General features: G+C 34.2%; 1 protein-coding gene and 1 non-coding gene across 3 annotated transcripts in view; one reads left to right on the top strand and one right to left on the bottom strand.

The window, feature by feature from the left end:
• Nucleotides 1-20374, bottom strand: part of SYCP1 (synaptonemal complex protein 1) — an 88112-nt gene that overhangs the window by 33290 nt on the left and 34448 nt on the right. For both annotated transcript variants that reach the window (XM_037038835.1, XM_037038836.1), the window contains exons 15-20: nucleotides 17057-17118; nucleotides 11060-11164; nucleotides 10153-10256; nucleotides 8662-8779; nucleotides 7824-7894; nucleotides 4413-4494 (exon numbers count right to left, since the gene is read on the bottom strand). In XM_037038835.1, the coding sequence (XP_036894730.1) occupies nucleotides 4413-4494; nucleotides 7824-7894; nucleotides 8662-8779; nucleotides 10153-10256; nucleotides 11060-11164; nucleotides 17057-17118 (542 nt within the window). The remainder of the gene's footprint in view (nucleotides 1-4412; nucleotides 4495-7823; nucleotides 7895-8661; nucleotides 8780-10152; nucleotides 10257-11059; nucleotides 11165-17056; nucleotides 17119-20374) is intronic.
• Nucleotides 7254-7379, top strand: LOC118982041 (small nucleolar RNA SNORA28). Its single transcript, XR_005065462.1, has one exon. It is a non-coding gene; the product is annotated as a small nucleolar RNA SNORA28 (small nucleolar RNA).

Here is a 20374-nt window from a genome sequence, read left to right as displayed (position 1 = left end):
TGGCTTGCTAGGCTCTAGCCCCCCCTTCCAACAAAATCATGTGAGACTGGGAATTTCTCCCACCATGGCAACTCTTGCCATAGTCCACAGTCAGCTCTGAGTCTTAGTCTCCCGTTCAGCAGCCCTGCCCACTTGGTCTGCTGCCTTGCCCTGGTTTTCTCTGTCTGCCCATCTGCCTGTCTCCCTTCTACCAGTCTAGTTGACTGTTTCTTTAATTTCTTGGTTGTCAGAGTTTCATGCAGTATCATTTTCTTGTATTTCTGGTTGTTTACTGTTTTTATATTGGTTGCTATCCTCCTTTTGGTTATGCAAGGATGCGAAGGGTTTCTACCTATTCCTCCATCTTGGCCAGAACCTTGAAATATTTTTTCTTATTATACTCACTGTCCCATCTCACTCTCCCTTCTTTCTGAATAAGTCAATGAAAATTGAAGTTTTTGATCCTTTTAAATTTAAATAATTTCAAAAATTAGAACTAATTAAGATAAATAAATTTGGTTGAATGCCCAGAAACCTTGAAAAGTATCAAACTATCACAGTTCATTATTTTTACTGTTGCTCAAGTACAGTTGTCTCCATCCCCACCCCCCACACTCTCCCCACCACATCCACTCCCACCCACCTCCCACCCTCAAGCCTACCCTGTTTGGCTCTGTCCATGGGCCCTTTATACATGTTCTCTGATGACCTTTACCCAGTTGATTTTTAAATAAAATAATTCTTGTGTACAGTAATAAAGAATCTTATTCATCAGAATTCTAGGTAGGAAAAAATGGTGTTGATTATTAGAGGCCAGAACTTCAGAAAGTGGAGTTCACTTTCCAGAGGACTATTCACTATATATAGAACGTCATATTTAGGACCATTGTGTAGTGAGGTGCAGAGAAGGGAAGAAGTGAATTGGGAAGCCAGGCGGTGAAAACACTTCACATAAAGGCAGCAGAAATTTTTCTGCAGCTCTGGAGAGATGGGAGAGATATCTTTTTAAAAGCATCCTGCCACTCTGAAGATAACCACAACAAATGTAGATGCTCAGAATATGAAATTTTGGGAAAAGGAAGAGATAACTGAAGAGGAATATAATAAAACCTTGCTTTGTGAAGCATTGTGCAAAACTGAACCTAGAGTCTCTTCAAAGAAACTTACAGTGAAAATTCTACATTAATCTACAAAGCCTTCAAGGAGAACTGAGATTGCTATAATGGCTGTTACATGTAAAGGCTGGCCCTAAAGAATCATACATACAGGGTCTGGTGGAAGTAAGGCCTGCTTGAATGTGGTTGGTAGGGTATGTGAATGTCTCACATGAGATGGACAGCAATTTGAACATTTCACCTAAAATGTCATGTGGTGTGCTTGAGTGTGATATTGTTATTACAGAATTACATGCTTATGACTTTATAATAAAAGATTTTGCAATAAAGAGTGTTATTTGTGCCAGATCCTGTATTGTTACAAAGTATCCATTCCCAAATATTTTTGCAGTTTGATAATACCTTGTTTTCTAATATCTTCATTTGTTTATCTTTTTTTAAAACTTCACATTCAATGCTTCGAACCTAAAAAAGTAATGCTTAACATCAGATTTAAAATGTTAATAGAATTATTATTTTCTATGAGTATCTTTTAGAAATGAATTTTAAAGCTCAGTCTTTTCTTTCTACAAAAATATTAACAGTTATCAGTACTCCTAATTTGTTTCAGTATGCTTTCTTTAAAAACTGTCTTTATGTTAATGTTTATCATTCTTATCTTAGCCCGATATCACTTGGCAATATTTTATCAGTTTTCCCAATTCATCTTGAAATTGGAAAAACTGTCTTGCATATAAATGCTCATAATCTTTTAACTGTGCCTTTCACAGACATCTGTTAATCTAAACCACCTAACAACCCAATAATATAAAAGGGGTGGGTGTCATCCCCATTTTAGAGATGAGGAAATTGAGGGTCCAATAAAGTATGTATGAAAAAAAGTCTGAAGTAAGGTAGTGGATTGGAAAAAAGAGTATAGTAAATTTCAACATCAGGCAAAATATGTGAGAAATATTTGCAAACTGGATTACTTCTGGGAAACTGTTTCAATAGGTAAACTGAAATCCAACCATGGAAAGATTAAATATGCTTCCCTGGCTGGTGTACCTCAGTGGATTGAGCACAGGTCTGTGAAGCAAAAGGTCGCTGGTTCGATTCCCAGTCAGGGCACATGCCTGGGTTGCAGGCCAGGTCCCCAGTAGGGGACACATGAGAGGCAACCACACATTGATGTTTCTCTCCCACTCTTTCTCGTTCCCTTCCCCTCTCTATAAAAATAAATAAATAAAATATGTTTTTTAAATTATAAATATGCTAACAGCCTGTCTTATATTTTGTTTTTTCCCTTAATTAATCATTAGTAAAATAAATTTATTATTTTCTCATTAGTAAAATAAATTTACATTCTTAGTGGCAGATTTTTATTTTAAATTAAACATCAAATTCATGTTTTTCCTTATCACATACAAGATTAATTTTCGAAGCAGCCTCTGATATAAATTTTAAAGTAGTGAGTTACATAGCAAGTCTTGAAAGATTAAATTTATTTTTCCTGGTTGAATTTAATTAATAAATATGAAATTTAAAAAATTAGCTTTATGAGAGAAAAAATATGATGTAGGCTAAAGAATGGCAGAAGGTCAACTTCACTCCTTCTTGTCAGGTAGCCTTTCAAAGTTTTTACTTTTTGGAGTTCTAATTTCTTTTTTTTTTAATTTATTTATCTTTAGAGCGGAAGGGAAGGAGAGAAGGAGAGAAATATCAGTGTATGCTTGCCTCTCGTGAGTCCCCTGCTGGGAACTGGCCTGCAACCCAGGCATGTGCCCTGACTGGGAATCGAACCACGACCGTGTGGTTCGCAGGCCTGCGCTCAATCCACTGAGCTACACCAGCCAGGGAAAGGAGTTCTAATTTCTTAATTCATAAAGTGAAGGAAAAAAATGACTTACAGTTAAATAACATATATAAAAGAACTAAAACACTCCTTGTCTGTTGTAAGCCCTTAAAAATATTACAGGACTTGGACTTTCTCAATAGTCTTACAACTTTTTTTTTTTCAACTTTTAAAGTATAAGGTCAAAACTCTTAAGCATAGGTTTAATCTTATAAAACCTAAATATTCTACCCTCATCTCTACCCACTTTCATCTTTCCTTACTCTCTCCTCTATCACCACTATCTTAAACTCTACCTTTCAGCCATGATGAACATTTTATAGTTGCTTAAATATGATAGTTCTCTTATACTTTATAATATATATGTGTGTACGTAACCAGGAATATTCCTCTTCCAGATATAGTTGTTTCTCTCCACCCTGTGACTTCCACAAATTCCTATTAACCTAAGGTTTCAAGCTAAATGTCATTTTTTCCAGGAAGCCTGCTTGTCCTAACTCAAGTTTGGATCAAACATCTCTTCTATGTCTCCAACAGCATTTATAAAGAGGACCTGTGCTTCAGTTTGGCCACAGTCCTCTCCTGTAAAGACTACTTTACTGCAAATGCACAGTGGCCCTGCTCAGCCCATGCAGTCTGACAAGAGGCTGACTGGTCTCCAGAAGGGGACACACAGCTCAGGTGCAGCCAGATCACTCTACCCCGAACCATGACTGGAGTCCTCTCCTCTCTAACTTGGAGTCCTCTCCAACACTTTTTTCCTTAGACTTCTAGCTTTCAAGACTTTTTATAGCCTTTCAACTAATTCCAGTGCTTTTCACCTCTTCCTATTCCAGTCTTAAACATTAAAGATGTCACTTTCCTAATTAAAACAAAAAACTTAATTGGAATACCTTTGTGTACCAAAACGAAAGGAACAGGCCAAAAAAGCCAAAGTCAGCACCCAGAACACTGCCTAGCTCACAGTAAATAGTGAATGATATTTGTTGAATGAAAAACATTCATGACCTTCACATCTTGTCTGATCTACTTTTGCACAACTTCCTCCCACTATATATGTTATATACTATAATCATTTCACCTGCTTTGCACTATTACACTTTCATGATTCTTCCCTAAAAACCTTCTTCCTATCCCAACTTGTTAAATTATCTCCGCGAAAGCACAACACAAACTTATTACCCAATTTATCACTATATTCTACATGATTAAAACATGAGGCTTTTATTTAGCCTAAAAATGTAAATCAATGTTAAATATTGAGCATTTATAAAAGCAATTTAGAATTATATCACTATTTCTCCTAGATACTAACCATATAAGCACAATAACCAAACTCTGCCTATATTTTAAAGGTCAACAGCCTACAACAATCCCTCGATGACTAGTTATTTATTCAACAGTATACTTCATTCTTTAGACACATGATATTGCCTTTACAATTTGAAATTTTGTGATATGATCTATTATTAAACATAACATACATTTTTGTCACTCTTGTCTAATTTACATTTAACTTCATCTTCTTTCTGCTTTAGTTCTTCTCTCACAGATTCCAGTTCATTCCTTAAAGAAAATGGGAGAGTCACATAGTAATACAATTTATATTTTCATTTTATTCCCTTTCTAAATTTCTAAAATGGTTGACTATTACATTTTATTGGTTTATATTTTCATTTTGCTGCTTATTTTTCATGCATTAACACTAATTAGGCACAACTCACCCCATATTTAAATTAATGTATATATCTGTTTTGAAATTAACTATCTAGATATAGTCATTTTTTCTATTAAAAAGCTCCTAGAGAGAAAGTAATACTTATTTAAGTCAAGACTCCACTTTAATGTTTTGTAAATCATAAATCGGTCATCACTCTGACATAATTTTATTCAAATAAATCTGGTACATAAACACAACTGATTTGAATGAAAAACTATATGAGTAGGATGTCTGCATACACATGTACCCTTACATATGGAACAGAAGACCTCTGGAAACAGATAGAAGAAAGTGACACCTCTGGGAAAGGAAACTGGCTAACCGAGACAAAGGCAGGAAAGATAGTTTTCTTCCCCCAAGTGTTTCTTTGTCCCTTTGAATTTTGAACCCTAAGTATGGACAGGATCCAGCAGAAGTAACACCTGCTTGAGTGTGGTTGGTAGGGTAATAATGTGGGTGTAATAATTTACAGTTTTATAATTTGAACATTTTACCTAAAATGCCAAACGATGTGCTTGAATGTGATATTGTTATGTTACGTAATTACATGCTTATGATTTTGTAATAAAAGACTTTGTAATAAAAAGGGGCATTACGGTGTGCCAGATCCTGTATTATCCTTTTTAAAAATTTAAAGGGGGGGGTGGGAAAAAGAGAAAGTAAGTAAAAGGCGTAAAATATACAATAATAGAAGAAAAGATTGTGTGCCAATGCACGCAATATATCAAAGAGCATTATATAATGATATACACCTGATATTTACATAATGTTATTAACCAATGTTACCCCAATGAATTTAATTTTACTTTTTTTAAATTAAAAATCTGTCTGTTGTACTTAAAAACAATGGTGCTTTCTCTAAAGGACACCTGGTGCTTTTCTCTAAAGGTGGTGCTTGTCTCTAAAGGACAGCTCTAAAGAATGGCAGAAGGTCAACTTCACTCCTTCTTGTCAGGTAGCCTTTCAAAGTTTTTACTTTTTGGAGTTCTAATTTCTTTTTTTTTTAATTTTTTTATCTTTAGAGCAGAAGGGAAGGAGAGAAGGAGAGAAATATCAGTGTATGCTTGCCTCTATAAAACAAGATAAAGGATTAATGTATTAGAAGCTATTTCTAATTGTACTCTCTCACGACCACTAATACATTTCCAAGTCTAACCTGTATGCATGGAATAGTTTTCAATCATGTAGAATAACTGGCTTGAGAAAACTAAATCCAAAATATTTATTCTTTAACTGAGTATTAAACCTTTAATTGGTATATTCTTACTTTTCCTAAATATATTTATATTTAGAGTTCTGTATGTCCACAGAGTAGGTAGATGTACTAAAAGATATTATCCAAATAATTTGAATTATCTTAAATAAAAATAGCCTTTTCCTACAATATGCCTTTACTATTTTTCCTTAAAATATACAGAGGCTTAATCACAGAGATTTAATCTGTAAATAACAGCCACTTCTGAATAAGAAAATTGAGCAAAAAAGGCAAAGCCATCATTGGAAGTATGATAAAATATAACTTTCCAAATCTGGAAAATAGGAAGCTACACGCCAGGCGCTGTGTTCAGCACTCTAGTCACGTTCATTCATTCAGTCTCAAACAAACCTATGAGGGAGGTATATTAGGTCAAAGGAGATTCAAATAATTTTAAGTAGCAGTACTGACCACATTCTTTAACCTAACATAAAAAAGTCAAAACTTAATACTTCAGAAATAAATACACACAAGACCCCACACATTTGGAAATTATTTAAATTACTAGTGGATTACAAGAAAACTTAAAACACAGAAACATATTTATAAAATAATAAAAATGAAAACATTGTATATCAAAAACCAGGTCATAGATCCATAGCTGTGTTAAGAAGTAAAACTGATCTCTTGAAATAGTTTTATAATTTCACAAAGAAAAAGATAAACTAAATATCAATATATTAACTTTAAAATGAATTATAGATCAAAATTTGTTTAAGGCAGGCAAAAGATTTCTAAGTATAAAAACTATAAGAAAAATTACAAAGGACAAGTCAATTAGATTTAATTAAAAAGTCACAAAAATTTCTGTATAAAAAAATACCCAAAGTAAAAGAAAAACAACAGTTTGTGGAAAATCTATGCTATAAATAAAACAAGATAAAGGATTAATGTATCTCTTAAAGCTTAACTGAATCAATAAAACAACCAAGACTTTAAATTATTAGTGGGCCACAGGTAGAAGAAATTTTAGCAAGAGGAAATTCTGGCAAACAAATATGAAAAATGCTAATGCCTATCCCCCAAAATGAAAAGGACAAATAACAAGAACAATGAGTTGTTTTTATCTGTTATATTACCAAATAAATTAATGAGAATACCCAAAGTCAATTAAAACACTTTGAAACTAGTATTTTCATACAACATTGGTTGTATTGCATGCTTGGAACAAATAACAACCTATTATGAAATGATGCCTCTGACCCAACGAATCTTACTATCACATTCAGAACAAGGAAGAGATCTGTATGTGCTAAGATGTTTACTACAGTCCATTATTTTACAATAGTGGACAGCTGTACAATGTAAATATCCAAAAACATAAAGAATTAAAACTTAAAATGTCATTGCAAGCAATACTCTGTGGCAGATGATCAAAACTGTACGACACAATTTGAGTTTGCTACAGCAACAGAGTCTGACCTATTCCAGCGCTCTCTCCTCCATGGGATAAGCCATTATTCAGACTTGGACAGTGTTAATAAATAAGTAAATAAATAAAATAAAAATAAATTTTTAAATGTTAAATCCACTTGACAGACTGGTATACAGGCATTAAAATACAGATGACTATGAAAACACTTAGAAACATGAATAATGCTTAAAATAATAATAAATACTTTTATTTCTCTTCTAAATTTTCTGGCATATGATTAGTGTACCTTCTTAATAAATAATATTAGAAACATTATGATTCTTTAAAATTAATTTCTATGTCAAATCTCACTATTTCAACACTGAGTATAAAACAGACATCATTACAACCTCATTTTTAAACAGGATTCCAAAGCAGTAAGTTAAGTCTAATTTTTACTTTATGTTATATGCACCGTAAGTTTAACATAAATTAACTATAACAAGTTAACAGAAAAGAATATTAAATTTTTTATCAGACAAAAGATGCCCACTCATTAGTCTTGCCTTAATTGTCTTTCTGTTTCTTCCAGATTTTCTATTTGTTTCAATACCCTTTCTTCTTGCTTTTTGCTATCCTAAAGAAATAATATTGTTTACGTTAATTACCTTGTTTCAACAAAAACAAAATTGAAACTAATATTTAAGAGCTTTCCGTGTCAGCATAAAACTCAGGTATACATAAAACAAGAGAACGAGCTCTCCCCCCTAGCCCCACACTGCTTTCCCAGCCTTTGATTGCTCCTCTAACAAACTCTAGTCAGCAGCTAATGAAACAGGTCTGACTTGCTGATTCCTAGTGACACTTTGAGGCACATCCTTTGTTTATACTGTCATGGCTTCAAGGAATGAGTTTCCACTCTTTGTTGCCTACTGAACTCATGATTAGTCATGTTTCTGACTAAAATCAGTGCTATACTCGCTCTGAAGCCTTCTCTTCCACCAAGTCAGAAGTGATCCTGTGACCTCAGGTAATTCTTTGCCCCCCAAACAACACATATACTGTTTAAGTTCTGTGAGCACTTTTTGTATTGAATTGTAAGCTCCTGAAGAGGAAGAATGATATTTTATTCTTCGCTGTATTCTCCACAGTCTTACATAATTTACTTAATACTTACTGATTAAATACACAAATCTTGATGCTTAAAATTAGATTAACTTTATCATTGGGTAGCCTCTATATTCTGTTACTCATTATCACCATCTAAGATCAATAAGTATTTTTTCTTCTACAACAAAGAATCAGCTCTAAGATAATCAGACTCCTTTACAGGTCATCTATTCTAACTCCCTAAGTTTAAAGTCAAGAAAACTAAGTCACTGGTACTTTTGTTTTTCAACTCACATTAATATCTTCTTGCTGCTTACTAAGTTCTAGGGCCATTTCACTTCTTTTTCGTGCTATTTCTTTGTTCTCCAATGAAAGCCTGCTGCAGCTTGCAGTTAGTTCAGTGTTCTTAAGCCTATTTTAAAAAAAAGTCATACCAAAATATTTACATATAAAATGAACTGATGTTATATTTAGTTCAAAATAATGTTAGAGGAAAAGAGGGAAGGGCTTGAGTTATCAATTAAGCAAGAGTGGCCATTAGTTAATACTTTCTGAAGCTGGGTGATTGGTACATGCTGTTCATTAATTCCCTAAATTTTTTATATATCTGAAATTTTTCTGTAAGTTTTTCAATATAAAATATATTTCCTTGCATACTCCCTACACCATAACCTCCCCATACTTTTCCACAAATTTTAAAGGGCATATTATTTTTATGTGATTTTTTTTCTAATAGACTGCCTTAGAAACTGTTCAAAACAGTTTGATGATGATTTGATTAAAGTACAATAGTATATGAGGCATGAACTATTTTTAATTAGAATAAAAACTAGGTTTAACCTTTGTACAAACACTTTAACTGCTCTTACAGGTCTCAAGTGCTCTAGACTGGAAGAGAGATTCCTGCTGCCCTCGGACACAGCAAGGATCAAGTTTAAATGAAGGATGGGGATTGGCCTCCATCTAAAGCACCTACTCTATAAGCACCTACTGTCTCCCACTATTTTACTGATAATGGAAATTCATGAAAAACTAGATGAAAGTTTTCATTAAAAAATGAAGTCTGAAAAAGCAAGTACACCAAGGATAACAAATTTATACTAAAGTATAATTAACCACCCAGTCTATTTATTAAAAGGGGGTTGGGTTAACAGGTGGATTTTACCCAGAACCCATAAGAGAGCCCTGCTGAAAAGGTGCAATGAGCAGGAAATGGGAGACGGAAAGGAAGAAACAAGACCCTGAGTAAACTGCGTCCTTCTCATTTTTATCCAGAGCTGAGAAGCAACCAAAAAGAAAAAATCATGCTCACCACTAGATTAGCTATTTGAGTTTACTTCTCGGTAAGCAATAACAAAATAATTATTTCCTCCCACTACTCTGAAAATTAAACTTACTAAACAGGTGACTCACTCAAATAATTTATTTGGACAATATAAGAAATGAATTTGTCATTACATCAATACAAACCTAAAAAATAATTTAGCCTAACAACCAAAATAACAAGTTAGAACTATAAATGATTGTTTTGATGAGGTACCAAGTATCTCCAAGAAAAGTAACACATTGATCTTAAGCAGTTCTTAACCTCATGATGTACTCTTTTTATGTGAATGGTAGGTACTTGCCTTAGCAGTAAAATTCATAAATTATTTTGACCTTCAGAAAACACAACTTTAAGCCAATTCAAATAAATATGAGTATGACTTATTAATTGATTATTAAATACCAGAAAACTTAGCAATGGAATACTTAAGCTCTTTTATAGAGAAACAGAAAACATACTTCTCATTTTCAAGCTCAGTCTTCAGTTCTTCAACCTGTTGTGAATACTGCTGTTCCCTGGTCGCAATGGTAGTTAACTGGATTTTCAAATCATGTACTTTTTCCTGGAAAATAAACATGTATATCCTCGATTGTTTTCATAATTTTCTCATTTGAAAAGCTTGCTCCCTCTATACAAGTAAGTCACATATTTAGCAAAAATTTATTAAGAATGTGTCAAATTTTTAAAATTTAAGTAGATTCAGTGCCATAAGCATTATAATTTAAAAAGTGAACAATGTCAAATGTAATATAAGTAAATACCATCTTGATATTCTGAAGCTCAACCAATAAAAATATATTTACCTATTATAAAATATTTTTTATACTTTTATTCTACCAAGTAATTAATTTCAACTAAAATGTTATATTATTAAGAAGAGATACTGGATCCTACAGAAGTAATGCCTGCTTGAGTGTGGTTGGTAGGGTAATAATATGGGTGTAATAACTTATAGTTTTAATTTGAATATTTCACCTAAAATGTCACACAGCTTAAGTGTGATATTGTTATGCTACAGAATGACATGCTTATGATTTTGTAATAAAAAGGGGCATTATTTGTGCCACACCCTGTATATTAATAAAATCAGTATCTTAAAAACTAAGCTGTTCATACTATTATAATTATAATACTGTTATGCTGTAAAAACATAATTTTTCAAATAAAAGACATTCTAAAATTATCATGAGAAATATAAGAAATGATTGTAAACTAAGAATGTAATTAAGGCTAACTTTATACTTTAAAAACAAATTTTGTGAAAAAATCTTTCACAAAGCTAATAGCTACACCTTAGTCTATTTTGTAAATCCATACTCTACCAACAAAAGACACGAAATACAAATGTATTCTTTTTAAACAAACCTCTCTGGTTTGGAGAAGCCCAGTTAGCTTTTGTTCTGTTCCTTTTAATTCTTCAGCAACCTTCTCCAATTGCTTTTTTTCATCTAAAAGCTTTTGGTGTTCTGTCTATTTAAAAAATTAATAAACCATGACAATGAAAGCACACATACATTGAAAATAATCAAACTGCCTATACAGTTGTAGAGTAAATTATGAGTTTATCTTTGGCTAAAATTTTTTAAAAGAGAAAATAAGTCCTTATGAAGTAATTCCAAAATTAAATATGATGAAAGAATTTAACAGACAGAGCCCTAAAATATTTTTAATTTTTTTATTGTGCTTCAGTTGTCCTTATTTTTCCCCCATTGCCCTCCCCTGCCCTGCTTATATCCACCTCCACACTCAGTCCTCCCCTACCATGTTGCCCTCGTCCATGGGTCCTCTACACATGCTCCTTGACAACCTTTCCCCTTCTTTCTTTGTTGTCCCTCTCCCCAGCCTTTCTGGTCAGTGTCAGTTTGTTCTTTATTTCCATGTCTCTGGTTCTATTTTGCTCACTTGTTTGTTCTGTAGCACAGGTTGCACTTAGGTGAGATCACATGGTATTTGTCTTTCACCACCTGGCTTATTTCACTTAGCATAATGTTCTCCAGTTCCATCCACGCTGTTGCAAAGGGGAGGAGCTCCTTCTTTCTTTCTGCTGCATAGTATTCCAGTGTGTAAATGAACCATGGTTTTTTTGCTGAACCACTCATTTGCTGATGGGCATTTCTGTTTCCAGCACTTGGCTATTGTAAATAACCCTGCTATGAACACTGGTGAGCATAGGTTCTTTTAAATTGGTGTTTCAGGACCTTAGAGTATAATCCCAGCAGTGGAACTGCTAGGTCAAAAGGCAGTTCCATTTTTAGTTTTTTGAGGAAACTCCATGCTGTTTTCCACAGAGGCTGCACCAGTCTGCATTCCCACCAACGGTGCACTAGGGTTCCCTCTTCTCCACATCCTCGCCGGGACTTTGTTGCTGGTTGATTTGTTTATGATGGCCACTCTGACAGGTGTGTAGTAGTATGTCACTGTGGTTTTAATTTGCATATCTCTGATGGCTAGTGATGCTGAGCATCTTTTCATATGTCTCTGAGCCCTCTGTATGTCCTTCTTGGAGAACTGTCTATTCAAGTCCTCTGTCCATTTTTAAATGAATTGTCTGTCTTCCTAGTGTGGAATCGTGTGACTTCTTTATATATTTGGAGATCAAACCCTTGTCTGAGGTATCCTCAGCAAATATATTGTCCCATAAAGCTGGTTACCTTTTCATATTGCTGATGTTTTCTTTAGCTGTGCAGAAGCTTTTTAATTTGATGTAGTCTTATTTGTTTATTCTTTCTTTTATGTCCCTTACTCTAGGGGGCTTATCAGTGAAAATATTGCTCCGTGGAATAGCTAAAATTTTCCTGTCTATGTTCTCCTCTAGGGCTTTTATTATGGCATCACAACTTAAATATTTAAGTCTTTTATCCATCTTGAGCTTATTTTTGTGTATGGTGTAAGTTGGTGGTTGAGTTTCATTTTTTTTGCATGATAGGCTGTCCAGATCTCCCAACACCATTTGTTGAAGAGGCTATTTTTACTCCATGGTATATTCCTGTCTCCTGTGTCAATAATAATTATCCATAGAGTCATGGGTTTATTTCTGGGCTCTCTCTGGTGTTCCATTGATCTATATGTCTGTTCTTATGCCAGTACCAGACTGTTTTGATTACAGTGGATTTGCAGTATAGTTTGATATCAGGTATTGTGATCCCTCCTACTTTGTTCTTCTTTCTCAAGATTGCTGAGGCTATTTGAGGTTATTTATGGTTCCATATACATTCTTGAAATATTTGTTCTGTATCTGTGAAATACATCACTGGTATTTTAATAGGGATTGCATTGAACCTATACATTGCTTTGGGTAGTATGGATATTTTAATGATGTTAATTCTTCCAATCCATGAACAGGGTATATGCTTCCATTTATGTGTGTCTCCCTTAATTTCTTTCTTCAGTCTTCTGCAGTTTTCTGAGGATAGATCTTTTACCTCTTTGGTTAGGTTTATTCCTCGGGTCTTTATTTTTCTTGTTGCTGTAGTAAATGGGAATTTTTTTCCTAATTTCTGTTTCTGATATTTCATTGGTGGTATACAAAAATGCCTTCAATTTCTGAATATTGACTTTGTATCTTGCCATTCTGCCAAAATCACTCACTAGGTCAGGTAGTTTCTTTGGTAGAGTCTATAGGGTTTTCTATGTACACTATCATGTCATCTGTAAACAATTACAGTTTTACTTCCTCCTTTCCAATTTATATGTCTTTATTTCTTTTTCCTGTATGATTGCTGTGGCTAGAATTTCCAATACTATGCTGAATAGATGTGGTGAAAGCAGACATCCTTGTCTTGTTCCTGATCTTAGGGAGAAAGCTTTTAGTTTTTGACCATTGAAACCTGTTGGCTGCAGGTTTCTTGTGTATGGCCTTTATTATGCTGAGGTATGCTCCCTCTACTCCCACTTTGCTGAGTGTTTTTATCATAAGTGGGTGCTGTACTTTATCAAATGCTTCTTCAGGGCCTATTAATATGATCATGTGATTTTTCTTTCCTTTTGTTTATGTGATGTATTATGTTTATGGATTTGCATATATTGTACCATCCTTGCATTCCTGGGATGAATCCCACTTGGTCATGGTATATGATCTTTTTAATGTATTGCTGGATGCAGTTTGCCAATATCTTGTTGAGGATTTTAGCACCATCGGCAATACTGGCTTGTAGTTTTCTTTCTCTGTTGTATCTTTATGTGGTTCTGGGATTAGGATAATGCTGGTCTCATAAAAAGAGTTTAGGAGTCTTCCTTCATCTTGGATTTTTTGGAATATCTTGAGAAAGACTGTGGTTAGCTCTTCCTTAAATATTTTGTAAAATTCCCCTGTGAAACTGTCTGGTCCAGGGCTTTTGTGTGCAAGGAGTTTTTTGATTACTGCTTTAATTTCACTAGCTGTTACCAGTCTGTTCAGGCTTTCTGATTCTTCTTGATTTAGTTTCAGATTATTTCTAAAAATTTGTTCATTTCATCCAGGTTTTCGCATTTCTTGGCATATAGTTATTCATATTCATTTTTATGGCCCTTAGTATTTCCATTATATTGGTTATAATTTCTCCTCTTTTGTCTCTGATTTTGTTTATCTGATTCCTCTCTTTTTCTTGATGAGTCTGGTTAAAGGCTTGTTGATTCTGTTTATCAAAGAACCAGTTCCTAGATTTACTGATCCTTCAAATTGTTCTTTTAGTCTCTATGTAATTTAATTCTCCTCTGATCTTATTTCCTTCCTTCTCCTTGCTCTGGGTTTTCTCTATTATTGTTCCTCCAGTTCTTGTAGATGTATGGTTAAGTTATTTGAAAATTTTCTATGCTTTTTAGGTAGGCCTGTATTGCTATGAACTTCTCTCTCAAGACTCCTTTCACTTTGTCCCATAGGTTTGGGGTTGTTGTGTGTTTATTTTCATTTGCTTCCAGAAATGTATTGATTTTTTCTTTGATCTCACTGTTAACCCATTTTTGTTTAATAACATGTTATTCAGTCTCCATGAATTTAACTGTTTCTGAGTTTTTTTTCTTGAGGTTGCTTTCTAGTTTTAAGCCATTGTGGTCCAACAAAATGCTTGATATGATTTCAATGTTCTTTTGAGGCTTGTTCTGTGTCCTATCATGTGGTCCATCTTTGAAAATGCTCCATGTGTATTTTGCTTCTTTGGGGTGAAAGGTTCTGTATATATCAACTGTATGTATGCACTAGTTCATTTGGTCTAGTGCATTGTTCAGTGCCACAATATCCTTGTTGATTCTTTGTTTGCAAGATCTGTCCATTACTGACAGTGGGGTGTTAAAATCCCCTACTGTAAGTTTTTTCCTGTCTATATTATTCTTGAAGTCCTCCAAGATTTTCCTTATGTATTTGAGTGCTCCTATGTTGGATGCATATATGTTTATGATATTTATGCTTTCTTAACGGATTCTACCCTTGAGTATTATGAAGTGTCCTGTGTCTCTTTTTATGGCTTTTGTTTTGAAATCTATTTTGGCTGTTGTAAGTGTTGCAACCCTGGCTTTTTTTTTCCTCCTGTCCATTTGCTTGGGATATTTTCTTCCAAACCTTGACTTTCAGTCTGTGTGGGTCTTTTGTTCAAGGTGGGTCTCTTGTAGGCAGCAGATGTGTGGGTTTGATTTCTTATCCATTCAGCTATTCTACATATTTTGATTGGAGCATTTAATCCATTTACATTTAAGGTTATTATTGATAGGTATTTATTCATTGCTGTTTTTTCATGCCCGTGTTCCTCTCTCTCACACACTCTTTTTTTCCCTTTTCTCAAAGCAGATCCTTGAGCATCTCTTTGCAGAGCTGGTTTGAGTCTTCTTTTGTCTGGGAAACTCCTTATCTGGCCTTCCATTTTAATTGAGAGCCTTGCTGGTTACAGTAGTCCCAGTTGCAGGCCCTTGGATTTCATCACTTTGAATATTTCTTGCCATTCCCTTCTGGCTTGGAGAGTTACCATTAAGAAATCAGCTGCTGGTCTTATCGGGGCTCCTTTGTATGTTACTTCCTGTTTCTCCCTTGCCGCCTTTAAGATTCTCTCTTTGTCATGGAATTTTGCCATTTTAATTATGATGTGTCTTGGAATGGGCTTCTTTGGGTTCATCTTGATTGGGACCCTCTGTGCTTCCTGGGTTTGTGTGACTTTTACTCTCATCAAACTAGGAAAGTTTTCCATCATTACTTTTCCAAACAGGTTTTCTATACCTTGCTCCTCTTCTTCTCTTTCTGGCATCCCTATTATACTAATATTATTATGTTTCATGTTGTCCTGAAGCTCTCTTAACCCCTCTTCATCCTTTCTGAGTCCTTTTTCCTTATCTTGCTCTTTCTGGGAATTTTATTCTACTTTGTCCTCTAGGTCACTGATTTGATGCTCTGCTTCATCTACCCTGCTTTTAACTCCTTCTACTGTGTTCTTCAATTCAGTAATTGTATTCTTCATTTCCTCCTGGTTCTTATTGATAATTCTATGTCCTTTTTCATGCTGATGTAGTTTGCAATAAGTTCCTTGTAGCTTCCCTGTAATTCTTTGTAATTCTCACTGAACTCATTGAGCTTCTTTATAACCATTGTTTTGAACTCAGTGTCTGAGAGTTTACTTGTCTCTATTTCATTTAGCACTCTCTCTGGGGATTCCTCCTTTCCATTTGATAGGGGGTTGTTTCAAAGTGTCCTGATCAGGGATTGAACCTGCAACCTTCACATATGAGGATGACGCTCTAATCAACAGAGCTACCTGGCCCAGGCAGCAGTTTCTTTTTGTAGGCCCTTGACCTAAGAATGGTTTTTATATTTTTATCAAATAGTTAAAATTAAAAGAAGAGAGGAGGAGGATGACAAGGAGAGGGGTAGGTACAGGGACATGAAGTGGGAGAAGGAGTAGGAAAGAATTAACATTTTATATATATCCCACAAGCCTAAAATATTTCCTATCTAGTCCTTTACAGAAAAAGGGTTGCCAACTCATGCTCTATACATTGAAATCAATTAAAATATAATAAAGACTTATCTGAACAAATTCATTATTCATAAATTCTACCTGAATACTACACAGGTATGAATACATATCATACACATACTTTTCAAAATTGCAGCTTTTGGCTCAAAGGTATCCAAGACATACCAAATTTAAAATCGGCATCATAACGTGCATATTTGACCTTACGTTAAGTGTCCTATCAACACATGTTCAAATAGTATAAAGACAAGACAATTATCAAGATGTATAAATATTAGTATAGATAAGAATGTGGCTCTACTAAAAACCAACTGTAATTTTCTTTACATTTTAGCTGCAAACACTAGCATAAAACATCTGTCATGAGAGTCTAAGTCATTAAATTTGAAAAGTAATTGCTGTATATTAATAGAAACTAAATACTTACCAAGATTTTTTTCAATTCTTCAAGTTCTACTTCTTTGTTATATTTAAGTTTAGTCATTTCTTCTAAAATAAGCAAAAGAATATAAATATGTTAAAAGCTAAAAACTAAAAGAGAAAAGGAAAACTAAAAGAGATGTATTAATGCAACTAGGGTACCCTAAAGCAGCAATTTTCAACTGGTTTGTCACAATAATTTTTAAAACATGCAAGACCTATTTTTTTAAGGGCACTGACCTGTTTCCCTTTAGACTGTCATATTTTAAAAATGACAATAGCCAACATAATAGCCATCCTGTGTGAATGAAAAATTTATATTTTTTGTCAGATTGGCAAAAAATATATTTTGGGGGTGTGACACAGAATTTTGGTGATTTGTTTGTATGCCATGAAATGAAAAAGGTTGGAAAATCACTGCCCTAAAGCATAGAGGAAGTCCAAATGGAACTATACAAAAATAATAGATTAGAAACAAATAAAAAAATAAAGAAATAGTGGATAAATATTAATGTTTCTATAAAGTTAATTCCATAACCAAATGAATCCAAAGTTCATTAACAAAATAAGTAATCAATCTGTACTTGGAATGTAATCTGTACTTGGCACATGTGCTTTTGCCTACAACTCATCATTCCTCTCTAAACACCTGACCTCTTCATCTTCACTCCAAACCTGAAAGAAGTGATCCACTCAATGCCAGTGAACTCTAACAATTGTACTCTGGCTCTCAACACTCCCATTCCCTCTGCAGTTTTAGTTGCTCTATCACCAATATACAGTGACTCTCTGTATAGCAATCTTTCATTTCCCTCATCATGACTAAACATCTCTTTGAATACCAAACGAAAGTATTTGATTGACCTTTCTGCCTTTTTATACTACAGTCACATTTCGCTTTTGTTTGGCAGACAAATTCCTATTTGTTATCTACAAACTTCTTTCTTACCCCCATGCATAGCTAATGCCTATCTCCATTAAATTAATAAAATTATGATCTCAAAGATCACCAATAACCATTTTGTGAAGCAATTCTTTGTCCTCATCATTTTGGAGCTTTCTGGCATTTGATACTCTTAACCACTCTAATTTTCTCCCTTTGATTTTCCAGACCTTGCATTATTCAGATTTTTTGTCTCCTAATTCCTGTTCCTGTTTTCTTTGTTGACAGGCTTCCTTCTTGTCACCTCAAATAATAGTGTTTTACAATGCTTTTCTTTCTATACTTCCACAAATTCAACATTAGGCTAATGAATTATAAAATTTTTGCAGCTCATACTTCCTACTTTTTTCTCCTTCCTTACATTTTTTAACTGTCCACAAAGTCCCAAATGATGTCTAGCTGTCACCTAATTTTGTTATATCGGCAACACTCTCCTTCATTATTAACAGTGAAGGAGATATAACTGTATGTTATTAAAAACAAAATACTTATAATAATTATTTAGTCTTTATAAAGAAAAATCTACAAAATAAGAAATCCCAATGTAGATTCTAAAAGAAAAACTTGGCAAATGCAAAGCTTATTTAAACCACAAAGTTTCATTTTAGTTTAAAGTTAAAATTTTATATACGTATCCTGTTTTTTTATGGTTTTCAGTTTTAATTAACTTTTATTGCATTTATTGGAGTTACAATGATTAATAAGATTAAATAGGTTTCAGGTATACAACTCTACAATACATCATCTGCATATTGTATTATGTATTCACCAGTCAAAAAACTGATTTTTAAAACTCAACAATTGGTTAAATATAGTGGACTGAGCATGTCTCTACATTCTTTCTTACCCCCAATCACATAACTTTTTTTAAAGACAAAAAAAAAGGTATATGTGAACATTTTAAAAAAACAGGCACATTACCACTAACAATCTCAAAAGTTAAGGATTCCTTGCAGGGATAAACCCACAGTAAATCAATGAAGGCTAAGTGAAACGAGGCCAGGCGACCAGACCTCCACCACAAAATCCACCTCAGGTTAAATCAAGGATTCTGGGAATTGGAGCCAAAGGCACGTGGCAATGTCCCATACAGCTCATGATCTACAAGCAAGATAACCTCTCCTATGCCCAAAAGACAAGCTTCCAAGCCCAGCCTTCCTTACAGAACCTCCCTTCCCTCCCCCATAATCAGATAAGGCAGATTTTAACACACATGTGGGTGAAGATGGGCTCTTAAATACATAGATGAGCAAATAATTAAGAACCAACAATTAGTGAGGAAAAGAAAACCATGGAGAACCAAGTTCTGTTAAGAAAATAAGTAAAATAAAATCCAAGAATAGATCGAACAGAAGCAGATATTTTGCTAAATATGGTAACATCTTAGTATTTCCCAACAACATATTATATCCATGAAGTAAATTGCCTAGAGCTCTTAGAAATTTAAAATTTGATAACTAAGATTTCGGAAATAGCAAAATAAACATAGCTAAACATTGAATTAGCAGAAGGAAGTCAAAAATCTTTTTTCCCCAATTCTCCAGAAAAGAACTAAAAGGTAGAAAGTATAAGAAAAAAAAATCTAAAACAAAGGATAGATCCAAAATGTCCAAAATCCACCTATCAGGACTTACAGAGAGAGAACAATGACACTAGAAGAAATAATAAAAAATTTCAGAGCTGAAAACAGACAAATATTCTTAGATTAATGGGCTCACCCATTAATGCTTGCAGAAGTGTGATATGATTCCTCTCACACTTGTACCATTCAAAATGCCTCCAATATGATTTCTCCCATTTTACTCTTTCTTCATTACCAGCACTCCCCACCCACTACCAAATTTTTCTGCCATAATGAACTTTCGATGACTTAAAAACAGCACTGGCTGGGTTGCTCAGTTGGCTGGAGCATCATCCCACATACCAAGTCTGCGGGTTCTATCCCTGGTCAAGGGACGTACCTAGGTTGTGGGTTCAATTCCAGGGCACATATGAGAGGCAACCAATGGATGTTTCTCTCTCACATTGATGTTTCTCGATTTCTCTCTTCCCTCAACCCCCAACTTTCCTCTCTATCTAAAATCAATAAAAATATATCCTCAAGGGAGGATTAAAAAATTCCCTAAACCATATCATGTCATTTCTCTTTTTTTACATTTATTTAATTATTTTTCAAGTACAGTTTTCTATTACTCCCATCCCATCCCACCCTCCCATCCTCCCCCCTCCCTCCCATTTCCACCCTTCTTAGTTGTTGCCCATGTATCCTTTATATTTGTTCCTCTAAATCCCTCCCCTATTTCCCTGAAATTCCCTCCCCTCTCCCCTCTGGTCACTGTCCCCCTGTTCTCTATTTCAGTAACTTAAAATCTCTACTTAAAA

This window comes from Sturnira hondurensis, unplaced genomic scaffold (genome assembly GCF_014824575.4).
Source record: "Sturnira hondurensis isolate 20B ecotype Veracruz unplaced genomic scaffold, ASM1482457v3 Scaffold0024822, whole genome shotgun sequence".
Lineage (NCBI taxonomy): Eukaryota > Metazoa > Chordata > Mammalia > Chiroptera > Phyllostomidae > Sturnira > Sturnira hondurensis.
The sequence above is the reverse complement of the archived record's forward strand: the minus strand, read 5'-3'. Positions and strand labels throughout refer to the sequence as shown.